The sequence below is a fragment of the Anguilla rostrata genome, chromosome 8, assembly GCF_018555375.3.
Source record: "Anguilla rostrata isolate EN2019 chromosome 8, ASM1855537v3, whole genome shotgun sequence".
In the NCBI taxonomy this organism is placed as follows: Eukaryota; Metazoa; Chordata; class Actinopteri; order Anguilliformes; family Anguillidae; genus Anguilla; species Anguilla rostrata.
Window position 1 is genome coordinate 1,021,164 of NC_057940.1, and position 12,548 is coordinate 1,033,711.

A 12,548-nucleotide genomic window follows, 5' to 3' on the forward strand; every position below is an offset into this window, starting at 1 on the left:
GAGCATTCACTGCTGTATTGGCATATCGTAGGGCTATTTTCGGGTTTATCTTGTTGCTATGACCGAATACGATTTTTTTAGTGGTGAAATAATATTTTTATGAATGCCAAGATAGACAATATTGTCCATTGTCATGGGTGGGGGGTGTAGTTGTAGATGAGACTGCAGGGAGGGGGTGCTTGTTAAATGAACTACCAGAGCGACAATGGTGGCGCTGCGAAACTCCGTATTCAGCATAGTTGTCGTGTATCGTCTACTAATGAAACTAAAACAGCGCGTTTCTGTTTTTAACTCACACTTTGGTTGCAGTAGCACCAAATGTCAGTAATCTCGGGGGCTTTGCGCTAAGAGGTTAAAGTATGAACTTCACGCTTGTCCTGAGTTGCTTCAGTAAATACCCAGCTGTGTTTATGGACAATGTGTAACAAAAACGTATATTTGCTAAGTGTTTTTTTTTTTTTTTTTTTAGATAATTTGCCAAATAAAAAAATTAAAAAACAACTTATAAAATAGTGAGATATTTCTAGACAAGGCTGATTCTCACCATAGTGGTTCCAGGGAACTGAAAGTCTTTCCTTTCAGTTCCAAGTATTTCAGGATGTCCCAATCTCCCCATCCCCGCTTCTGATTTTTTCCTTCTTTGTTTTTCTGCAGTTGCACACACAGCAGATCACTGACGGGAGGTGGAACCTCGCTGGACACTGTGTTGAGTGGTGAGTGTCAGGCTCCTCCCCCGGTCGCTGTGGCGACGGACGGAGAGGTAACCGCGGAACCTTCCGCTGCCGAAGACGTGGAGGGCGGGGTTGAGGAAGCAGTGGCAGTAGGCCAGGGCGTGGCACACGTAGTACGCGTACGCCAGCCTCTCTTTGGCCTCGTGCCCCGTCAGCCCGGGGCAGCCCAGGAGCCGCAGGGCGCCCAGGATCAGCACCACGTTGTAGGGCGCCCAGCAGGCGAAGAACCCCAGCACCATGCAGAAGATCAGCCGCACGGCCTGCGCCCGCCTGGCCGACCTGCACCTGGACACGGTGGCCCAGATGCGCACGTAGCAGAAGAGGATGAGGGCGAAGGGGAGGAGGAAGAACAGGCTGACCTGCACGACGTATCCCAGCAGCTCCAGGTGCAGCGGCTGATCCGCCGCCCGGCACTGCGTCTCGCCCCCGTTCTCCACAGTCTCAGAGTGCACCGCCTCCGGGACGCTCGCGGCGACGCACACCAGCCACAGGGAGGCACTAGAGAGCGCGACGCACAGCCGAGACTGCAGCCGCAGCATCCGCACGGCGTGGACCACGGCCAGGTAGCGGTCCACCGTCACCGCCGCCAGGAACGCCATGTAGCCGTAGAAGCCCAGGAAGAAGAGGAAGACGAGGAGGTGGCAGCCGGGCGTGCTGAAGACCCAGTGGTGCAGGTGATAGACGGCCCAGAAGGGCAGTGTCAGCGTGAGCAGCAGGTCGGACATGGCCAGCTGCAGGAGGAAGAGCGTGGTGGTCTTCCTCAGGTCCTCCCGCACCAGCAGAGCCCAGAGCAGGAAGCTGTTCCCCACCAGGCTGAGGATGAAGATCAGGGTGTACAGAACGCCGGAGAACGTCCCGCCAAATTGCTGGGGCTCGTCCTCCCCCAGGATCACCAAAGAGCCGTTGTCGTTGTAGTTGTAGTCGTAGTAATCCGTGGCGGCTTGGATTCCGTCAGACAAGGGAGAGGCTGTGAGAGCAGACGCCATGTTTCTGTCGTCCCCCCACTCTGCAACCTGCCTATCTTTACTGATGAGACATTACAAACAATGAAATAGAGTACATGCAGAATATATATATATATATATTTAAAATGTCATTATATTATTATTATTATTATTATTATTATTATTATTATTATTATTATTAATAATAATAATAATAATAATAATAATAATAATAATAATAATAATACTTATTTGCAATGTTTTAACAATGGTACATCTTAAAGGAAGAGTATATTGCTGAAAATATGGACATATATTATTATTATTATTATATAATAAAGTATTTGTAATATTTTAACAATGGTACATCTTAATGGAATAGTATATTGCTGAAAATATGGACATATATTATTATTATTATTTAAAAGACATGAAATTGTATGAAAACTGATATTATGTCATACAAATCTAGTAAAATTTCATTAACTTTATGTGATGAAAACATTGCTCTTACATGCATTTGAAAATGAATATATGAATATGAATATGTAAGAAGCTGAATGATCAGAAATGAACTCCTTACCTGTAGCATGGCAATGCATACAAAGCGTTTGTTCAGGCACAGATCACACCCACAGATTTCGAGGGAGAGTGTCTGAACTCCGATGCTCGTGATAGTCCCTTTATGGCCGCCTCTTCAGACAAGCTCTACCCCCCAGGATGAGTGACAGCTGTCTGTCCACCAGTCACAGGCGGAGAGCCGAGTCCAGCTGCCCTGCACCGCCATTTCACGATTCCAAGAGTGCTGTAACTGTGCAGGGGCCCAATGTGACATCTGTTCCAGGGGCCCAAAATCCCGGGCAGTGCCCCCAGTCGACAGGCAGTGTCCTGCCACCCAGGGGAAATCCTGACCACCGCCCACCATCACCAAGGATGTGAAAGCAGTTGTTCGTGCAGACAGTGAGTCACTCATTTCTCTTTTGCACGCCTTGTCCTGAGACAGATAAGAATGTGTGAACCCACACCCCCCCCCCCACCCCCCGCCCCCGCTGAGGCAGAGGAAAGCAGCATCCAGAAGACTGCGGGTTAGTGCAGATGACTGCCACCCTCTTACCTGAGTTACTATCCCCGGCCAAATGTGTATTTTGAAAGCGTTCACTTTTTTTTCAGGCCCGCGAAGTAGGCACCGACCAGGACCCTGCAGAGGGCAGGGCCAAAGAACCAGTGGGACAGGTGATAGGTGCTCCAGAAGGGCAGCGTGGTGGCGAGCAGTAGGTCGGACGCGGCCATGTTCAGCACCAGCAGGCTGGTCACCTGTCTCAGGTCCTCGTGCCGAAGCAGCACGTAGAGCAGAAGGACATTCCCGCTCACGCAGAAGATGGCCACGAAACTGGCGGCCGTCGCCACGGCGATCGAAGAGGGAGGGTCCTCGCACAGGTACACCAGCCCCGTCTCATCATCAACCAGTTCAGCCTCAAAGCGACCATGCACAGGCTGCTCGACGCTCGTCTCGCTGCGAGATATTCTGCGAAAACAGAAGCTGTGAATTACTCACATCCTCTGGTTCAGCTTTTCACCGGTGTCTTGTGCTCTTTCACTTCCAAGAACCTTTAAATAGAATCAGTGTGTTTCGGTGTGCAGATTCGTATAGTCCCAGACTGCTTTTTGCCTTTGTTTTTGTACATCATTTAAAAAAATAAATAATTCATAATTCTTCTTCTTCTTCTTCTTAGTTTTTTGCCTCCAGCCAACGACTCAAAGCAATTTACAGTGATGAGGGGGAAACTCCACCACCAACGTTTAATCAATCACCTGGTTGATGCACGGCAGCCATTTTCGGGGGGGGGGGGGGGGTTGGGGGTTTGTTGGAGTCTGTCGAGCGGGGGGTAGGGGGTGGTGCGCTTGATAAAACCATTCTTACATTGCATTGTTATGAAATGTTCGGTTGCCATTCCATTTAAAATTTATACCATTAGTTCTGCGAGGGGATGAATAACGTAATTACGAAAATAACAACAACCGCACAGCGTTTATGCCACGGGCCGGCCCTGTGCTGAATTACTGACCGGCTTTAGAATGCTTAAAACATAATTCATATTTATATAATTGCACTTCTTTTTTTCCACAATAAGCTTACATTTAAATTTGTTTAAATAAACTAAATTACTCACTGTATCTGTCCACACTTCTGTTAGTGGTGTGTTTCATTTAGTTCTTCGGAGGGACCAAGCAGCCACATAACACTTGGGCTGCACCTGAATAGTCAAAAAAATTACATCCTATGCCTTTCTTAACCACTTTTCCTTGACCTCAGATACTTAGATACTTTCGGGTCTAATCAAGGCTGTGTTCGAATAGCCTTTTTAGCTTAGGAGCGTTCCTAACTGAGTGAAATAACCCAGAAGTATCTAAGTGGCAGTCATGATAAGAGCTGGTCGAATTCTCTAAATGCTAAAGAAAGGTGCTTCAATGCTTCCTTTCTTATCTCCTTTAGCATAGGGTACACTGGACCATCCTTTACAAAAGGAAAGGAGATAATGCCGTCCCACAATTCCTTGCGGCAGCAACATTTAAAGCGACGCACCATTCGGCCGTTCACAAAAACAAACGATTAACATGACTGAGTTGTGTAGTGGTTTTTAAGCTATTATTTTGGTGGAGCTGCTCAGTGGCCAACAATAGAGGATTGTGGTTGTACTGGGCAGCTCCCAAGTGTGAATGTGTGTGAGTGTGAAGCAGGGCGTTCCTGCAAAAGAGCATCGATCCGTGCTCAGTGAACCTACCCTGGGTGAATACAGGTTACACACACATACATACGCATTATATGCATAGGCTTATAATTAGATCATAATCAGCATATTAACCATAACAGAAGTCTGTCTTTCAAGAAAAAAGGGATGTTTTTAGCCAGATGATGTTTTTAATTCAACATGTTTGAAACTTAAGAATATGTACAGTAGTAGATTTGTAGGCCTAATATGTTATGCCATCTTGCATAAATTTAACAATTATTTTCATACAATCATAGTAATTGGGATTCATGTTGATAAATATGAGTGGAGAGGAGCGTAAGCGTGAGCAACCATTCTCAAAGGTAGACTGTCTGATCCACACCTGAGCAGTAGGCCTACTCTACCCACCATGCTGCAGGTAGACTGTCGTTTCACTTTTGCGACTGGTAGCCTATATTACTTTTTTATTTCAATTCCAACCTTGGTAATGAAGTAGCCTAATATTTTTCACCGGGTTGTGAACGTTTATACAGCCTGCATGAAACAACACGATAAGAACGAAAAGGAAAAGTGGTTAGGAAAAGACATAGGACGTTTTTTTGTACTATTCGGATGCAGCCGTTTCCCTGTAGGCTACTACTGTGCAACCGAACTATGCGTGTCATCTAGCACGCCTCCGCTGTTGTTTTCTGAATCTTATTTTTAATTGTGTGCCGCAGCTGTCAATCATCACTTCCGCCTGCCTTACCAGTGGCAGTACTCGTATTCACCGTAAACCAAGCACGACTGCCGGGAGTCACCAAATATAGCAATCTGTATGTAAACCTGTCTTCTTTTTCTGAAATATCCGCTGGTGTATTTCGGCGAAGATTCTTTTGAGTTATGTTTAATGTTTGCGTGGTAACCGTAGACTTAGAATGAGAGCTCGACCGTAACCACGAACTAATGGAAGCTGAAATATCTGCTGTACGATAAAAAAAAATTATCGGCAATCACGAAGTACTAATGTAGTTTTTCTTTATCTGGATTCTATAGTTTTGAACGACAGTTTAACCACATTAGCAAGCTCTAATACAGCAGTTTCTGTTGTAGAACACGTCATTAGTCCAGCTGATTGATCGCTGTGCTGTCTGAATTTTATTTACTTTCATTATTACCGTGTTTGGTCTCAGGACGTGCATCAAAGTATTTTGTTGTGTGACGCCCAAAAAACTGGCATACGATGGATTCAGATCCTAGACTGTAGAAAAGTAGCCTATTCGTTTGCAATCTGACATGGAGAGAGAAATGCGGAAATTGGAAACATATTTCTGGTTCTCACAAACAAAGTATGTGGTGTACGTGAAAAAGGGTAAACAATGTGTTCACAAATATCTGGGCCTATTCATTTGTACAAATCGGTGCAAATTCATTTACACACAGAATTTACATGATAGATGAAGTTGAAAGATATTTGTTTTTGGATAATGAAACACATTTTGTGTCTCATTTATGGATCATGACAAGTGTTGGGTGGAGCAGGGGGTATAGGCTGGTCTGGTGGCTTCTACAGGCTTAATTTCCTAAGGAAGTTTTGGTGCTGACTGTGCACCGTTCAATAGGGGAAGTAGATTTTGCTGAGAGGATTTTTGTGCATTTTTTTGCCTGCCTATTTTTATTTTTTATTTTTAGAAATGTAGTCATTTCCCCAATCTAGTGATTAACCTCATAAACCTCATTTAGGAGGCCTAATTCGATTAAAGTTAAATTTTAATTCATAATGACTATCAAAAAAATTGCCGTATAGGTAACTGCGCAAATAACATCAATACATTTTTTTGTTTTGATTCAACATTTGCATTAGAGTTTGATATAGGACAAAATGAAGCATGTAATTGCCATTTGCAGATGTAAAAAAAATTGAGGAGAGATAATGCCTTAAAAAATCTAATCTTGGGGCTCACTGAAACATTAAAACATAAGGATACTGCTCTTAACATTATTATTATTATTATTATTATTATTATTATTGCATTATTACATTATTAACTGTCCTTAAAATGTCAGGGTTTCCAAAGAATTTTAGAAGCTACGGTATTTAGCTACACTGCCCTGTCAAAACTACTCGCTTGTGTATATGTGTGCTTGCAGGTGTGTGTGTGTGTGTGTATGTGTGTGCTTGCAGGTGTGTGTGTGTGTGTGTGTATGTGTGTGCTTGCAGGTGTGTGTGTGTGTGTGCTTGCAGGTGTGTGTGTATATGTGTGCTTGCAGGTGTGTGTGTGTGTGTGTGCTTGCAGGTGTGTGTGTGTATATGTGTGCTTGCAGGTGTGTGTGTGTGTGTGCTTGCAGGTGTGTGTGTGTGTGTGTGTGCTTGCAGGTGTGTGTGTGTTTTGTGCTTGCAGGTGGTGTGTGTGTGTGTGTGTGTGTTTGCAGGTGTGTGTGTGTGTGTGTGTACGTGCGTGTGCATGGGTATGTGTGTGTGCTTGCAGGTGTGTGTGTGCGCGCTTGCAGGTGTATGTGTGTGTGTGCTTGCAGGTGTGTGTGTGTGTGTGTTTGCACTTGCAGGTGTGTGTGTGTGTACGTGCGTGTGCGTGGGTATGTGTGTGTGCATGCGTGTGTGTGTGTGTGTGAGTGCTTATGTGTATGTGTGTGAGTGTGTGTGTGTGTGTGTGAGTGCTCATGTGTATGTGTGTGTGCATGCGTGTGTGTGTGTGTGTGAGTGCTTATGTGTATGTGTGTGTGTGTGTGAGTGTGTATATATGTGTGCGTGCGGGCGTGTGGGCATGTGTGTGTGTGATTGTGTATGTGTGTGTGCCTGCGGGCAGGTGTGAGTGTGATGTGAATGTCTGGTTTGACGTGTTCTGTTTTTCTCTGTAGCAGAAGCTCTGTGACCCCGAGCAGCACAATGGCAACCAGGTCCGTCGGAGAGAGCCAGCTGCAGAGAATCATCAGAGACCTGCATGGTACTGTGTGTGTGTGTGTGTATGCATGGTGTCATGCGTGTGCGTGTGTGAGCATGTCTGCGTGTGTGTGTCTGTATGTGTGCCTGTGTGTGTGTGCGTGCGTGTTCACATGTGTGTCTGTGTATGTGCGTGTGTGCGTGTGCATGTGTGTGTATGTATTTGTCAGTCTGCTTATGCTGATATATGAGAGCCATTTGTGCTGATTCTTTCCAAAAAACAAATCAACTTTGCTAAAATATTGAAGACCATAAGCAAGCGTAGAAACACAAGATAGGTGTTCAAGCTAAATACTGACTGCAAAAAGAGTATACTAAAGTTAGAATGCTCTCTCCCTCTCTCTCCCTCTTCCTCCCTCTCTCTCTCTCTCCCTCTCTGTCCTTCTCCCTCTCCCTCCCTTCTCTCCACCTTTCTCTCTGTCTCCCTCCCTCTCTCTCTACCCCCTCTCTCTCTCTCCCTCTCTATCCCTCTCCCTCCTTCTCTCTCTCTCTTCCCCCCCCTCTCTCTCTCCCTCTCCCTCTCTCTCTCTCTAGATGCAGTGTCAGAGCTAAGTGCAGAGCACAGAGAGAGTGGGGAGCCAGTGACAGATGACAGCTCCAGCCTGCACAAGTTCTGCTACAAACTGGAGTACCTGCTGCAGGTAGACTGTCTGATCCACACCTGAGCAGTACTCTACCCACCCTGCTGCAGGTAGACTGTCTGATCCACACCTGAGCAGTACTCTACCCACCCTGCTGCAGGTAGACTGTCTGATCCACACCTGAGCAGTACTCTACCCACCCTGCTGCAGGTAGACTGTCTGATCCACACCTGAGCAGTACTACCATCCTGCTGCAGGTAGACTGTCTGATCCACCCCTGGCAGTACTCTACCCCCTGCGTAGACTGTCTGATCCACACCTGAGCAGTACTCTACCCACCCTGCTGCAGGTAGACTGTCTGATCCACACCTGAGCAGTACTCTACCCACCCTGCTGCAGGTAGACTGTCTGATCCACACCTGAGCAGTACTCTACCCACTCCCAGGGCTATTACCATGGTTAACCTGTAGACATGTATACCCCTGTGTGCTTTGTTTGCAAGTGTAACTAGCAGCCTTGCTTTTCTTCACATTTGTGGTTGCTATTGTTAGAGTACAATAGCTGGTTTGGTAATGTAGCTGTTGCTGCCCCCGGTCCACAGTCCCTCTACCCCAGTGCTGTTGGGCTTGTTTCAGGCTCGTTTTTGCTCATTAGTCTCAGGACAGTTGGCACACTGGCTGGCGCGGGACGCTGACCCGCCTGGGCACTGGCTGGTAGAGCGAGGGTGGGTTTCGGGTTCTTTAGAACGGAGGTCCTCTGTTTCGCCCCCCCCCCCCCCAGTTTGACCAGAAGGAAAAGAGCACGCTGCTGGGCACCCGGAAGGACTACTGGGACTACTTCTGCGACTGCCTGTCCAAGACAAAGGGAGCTAACGACGGGATCCGCTTCGTCAAGTCCATCGCAGAGGTACCGCGCACCAAACATCCTGCTGTTCGGCAGAGCAGAGTTATACTCGCAGCTGATCATGACACACACACTGCACTGAGCAGAGTTATACTCGCAGCTGATCATGACACACACACTGCAAAATAGCAGAAAACAATTTGGTTGTTTACTTGTAAAATGAACCACTGTTGAAACAGACTGGAGTGTTTATGTATGCTTCTGCAGTTCACTGTGTATATGAAATGAGGACTGGAACACGCATTTCCTCGGTTAGTGTGATGCGATTTTAATTTTTACAGAACAAGAGAGTTATACTCGCAGCTGATCATGACACACACACTGCACTGAGCAGAGTTATACTCACAGCTGATCATGACACACACACTGCACTGAGCAGAGTTATACTCACAGCTGATCATGACACACACACTGCACTGAGCAGAGTTATACTCGCAGCTGATCATGACACACACACTGCACTGAGCAGAGTTATACTCACAGCTGATCATGACACAAAACTCATGAGAAAACAAGTGTTGACTAACTTTGTAAAAATGAACCACTGGTTTCGAAACAGACTGGATGTGTTTATGTTAAGTGCTTCTGCATTTCACTGTGTATATGTGATATGAGGAGTGTGAAACATCGCTAAATTTCCTCGGTTAGGTGTGCATGCGTATTTTTATTTTTTTTACAGGAAAAGTAGAATTTCTCTGCATTTCACTGAAGTGAATCTCATCTTTTGTTTCATGTTGCAAAAGGGACTGCTTGTTTTAAACGTGTGAAAGTTTCAGAGCATTCCGTTACATCACAAACAAGATATTCACTAAAGTTCCTTTTGATTTTGGATGGGTGATGGTGCAGCTGATCAAAAAAAAAAACGGAAATAATTGGTCGCCATGTTTCACAGCTTGTCAGCGATATTATTATACGAGCTGTAAAGGTCACCCTAAAACTTAAAAAGCAGATGTCTAACCCTCCGAAACTGAGCTGCCGCCCAGCAACACCTCCGCCCACCTAAGTCACGTCTGACATTACTCATTGAGGACCAGCAGAAATGTTGCAGGGGCGTTGCTTTAGCAAATGTTGGAGAAAAGCAAATTGCAGGCACTGCTCTTTGAGAAAACGGCAGTGATTGATCTTGCCACATTGTGTTCAGTCGGTTTCTATTGATATTTATATGTATGTATTTTTTTTATTCTATATTTTGAACTACATTGAGTTTGATGTAAAGTACAGATTGATTCAAAATGCATTTTTGAAAATAGTGGCTACTGCAGTAGTACTTCTACAATATTTCTGCCTGCAATAGTTATTTTCCTAAATGTAGCATACATTGTGTACTGTCCATTTCAAGCCTTCAGATTCTCCATTAATTACCTTTTTTCAGTGGCAACAGAAGAGTTTTGCTGATGTAAATACTGAGTAGTCTGTGACAGTGGCTCAAATGTCTGATAAAATTTAGGAAAGTATTCTATCTTGATTTTAAATATGAAGTGGATCATTGTGGTCTTGGTTTTGGCTGTAATGTTCAGCTGGCTTGGGTTCTGTGATGTCATAGTCCTGCAGGTCGCCCGGTCACCCGAATCTTACAGCTGACGTGTTGTCAGGCCAGGGTGACAGAGTAGTGTGATGTTGTCATGCCGATGAGCTGCCGGGATGACAGTGTGGTGTTGTCATGCCGATGAGTTGCCAGGGTGACCATGTAGTATCTTGTTTTCTAGCTAAAGACATCGCTGGGGAAGGGCAGGGCCTTCATTCGATACTGTCTGGTACACCAGCGGCTGGCTGACACACTCCAGCAGTGCCTTATGAACCAGGGAGTCACCAGGTAAACACACACACACACACACACACACAAACCCAGGTTACAAGATATTTAGTTTGTAATACAACAATTTATGAACCTGTCAGTATTGGTAATGAACCCAGGTGATATTGTGTACCACTGTGTGGATGTTGTAGTCCACACCCTCTCTTAATTTTTGGCAGGCAGAGACGTGTAGTGCTGCCACCACTATGGTGGGGTCCTCTTCCCCCAGAAGACTATTTAGTTTATTTGGACATGATAGGTATTGGAGCTGATTAATTGGTGGTAAATATCTGTTTCTGATTAAGAGGTACTTAGTGCAGGAAAGCAGGAAGTGGGCCTCTGTCTGTGTTTGCAGCCTGTTCTCTTTTGCCTCCCCGGTGTTTTTCTGGGGACCAGTTTCGGTGGCTGTGGTCGCTGAGTCTGTTCATTGTTATTGTGCGCTTTTATTTTTGGGTTTTTAACTCTAGTGAGATTTTCCGACAGGAAGTGATCGCTGACTAGAGCAAAGGACATTTGTTTAATTTAGTTTCTTTATACCAATGTACAGGTTTTTGTCTTTTTTGTCAATTTTTTTGTAATGTAGTCGGTGTGGTATTTTCTTGCATATTTTGTAAAAATTGTTTTTTGATGGGCAGTTGTCCCTGAGGTTCTCTCTCTGGGTAGAGCTGGGTGCTCTTCAGTGCCTTGTGCTGGTAGCAGTGTGCATCAGCCTTGTTCAAATGACCCCAGAATTTGAGCGCTCTTTTTCAGTTGTCCACAGGAGCAGGAAGTGGCCTAATTCGGCCCTGCACGCATTATTTGCGGCATTTCTGTGGACTTGGAATATAGTTTTGCTATATCATTTTTCGATTTGATTTTCATCCCGTTGCTTGTTTTTGTTTTTTAGTAGGGGGCCCCATATTTCACTCCCATAAAGGTGTGATAATGGCGTCAAATATTTTTAGCCAAGTCTTTATTGGGGGATTGAATTAAAAATTTGTTTTTTCTAAAAAAATAAAATAAACAATCTCTCTCTCCCTCTCTCTCTCCCTCTCTCTCTGTCCCTCTCCCTCCCCCTCCCTCTCTCTCTCTCTCCCTCTCCCCTCTCCTCCTCTCCTCTCCTCTCCTCTCCCCTTCCCTCTCCTCCCCTCCTCTCTCTCTCCTCTCCCTCTCCCTCTCCCTCTCTCTCTCTCCCTCTCCCTCTCCCTCTCTCCTCCCTCTCCTCTCCCTCCCTCTCTCTCCTCCTCTCTCCTCTCTCCCTCTCTCTCTCTCTCTCCTCCTCCCTCTCTCCCCCTCTCTCCCTCTCTCTCCCTCTCTCTCTCTCTCTCTCTCTGTAGTGATTGGTACTACATGCGCAGTCCTTTCCTGAAGTCCCACCTGAACGTGGAGGTTGTGAACCGCCTGTACGAGCTCAACGAGGTCCAGTTTGACGTGGCGTCCAGGGGTCACGACCTCGACTCCGCCTGGCCGACGTTTGCCAGGTAACCGTTTGACCTGTCTTTCCTCCCGTTTACACCTGCCAGGTGCTCAGCTCAGCTCCACTGTGCTCTTACCGTCCACGGCTCTGCCGTCTTACCCGAGAGGTCGAAACACAGGTGCTGTGTTAGTCGATGTTCTGTACAGCAGCAGAAACTCCTCTTACCGAGCAGAACCCTCAGTAGTCAAGAAACAGCCACGCTGGAAGGAGTATGTCAAAACCTCCAGTTCTTACACCTACACCTAAGGTGTGAAACTAAATATTCACATAAGGTATTTAAGTTCAACTTAAGTATTTACTTCAGGGGATTTAAAAGGGATGCCTAAGTGAAAGAATAAGGCCGAAACGTGCAGAAGATGTTTTATGCGTGCGGTGCTGGTGTGTCTGAAGGCTGGGATCCTCCCGTCATACAGTCCAGCCTGAAACAGCCGCACTCCAATAATGCCCCTGGTTTCCTATTCTTACCTG

The 12,548-nt window shown here is 45.9% G+C and overlaps 1 protein-coding gene across 1 annotated transcript in view; it reads left to right on the forward strand.

Annotated features, from left to right (window-relative positions):
• LOC135260283 (FYVE and coiled-coil domain-containing protein 1-like) overlaps positions 1-12,548 on the forward strand; it is a 32,381-nt gene that overhangs the window by 2,414 nt on the left and 17,419 nt on the right. The window contains exons 2-7 of the mRNA XM_064345523.1: positions 655-713; positions 7,264-7,349; positions 7,880-7,986; positions 8,707-8,832; positions 10,536-10,642; positions 11,941-12,084. Coding sequence (XP_064201593.1) covers positions 655-713; positions 7,264-7,349; positions 7,880-7,986; positions 8,707-8,832; positions 10,536-10,642; positions 11,941-12,084 — 629 coding nt within the window. The remainder of the gene's footprint in view (positions 1-654; positions 714-7,263; positions 7,350-7,879; positions 7,987-8,706; positions 8,833-10,535; positions 10,643-11,940; positions 12,085-12,548) is intronic.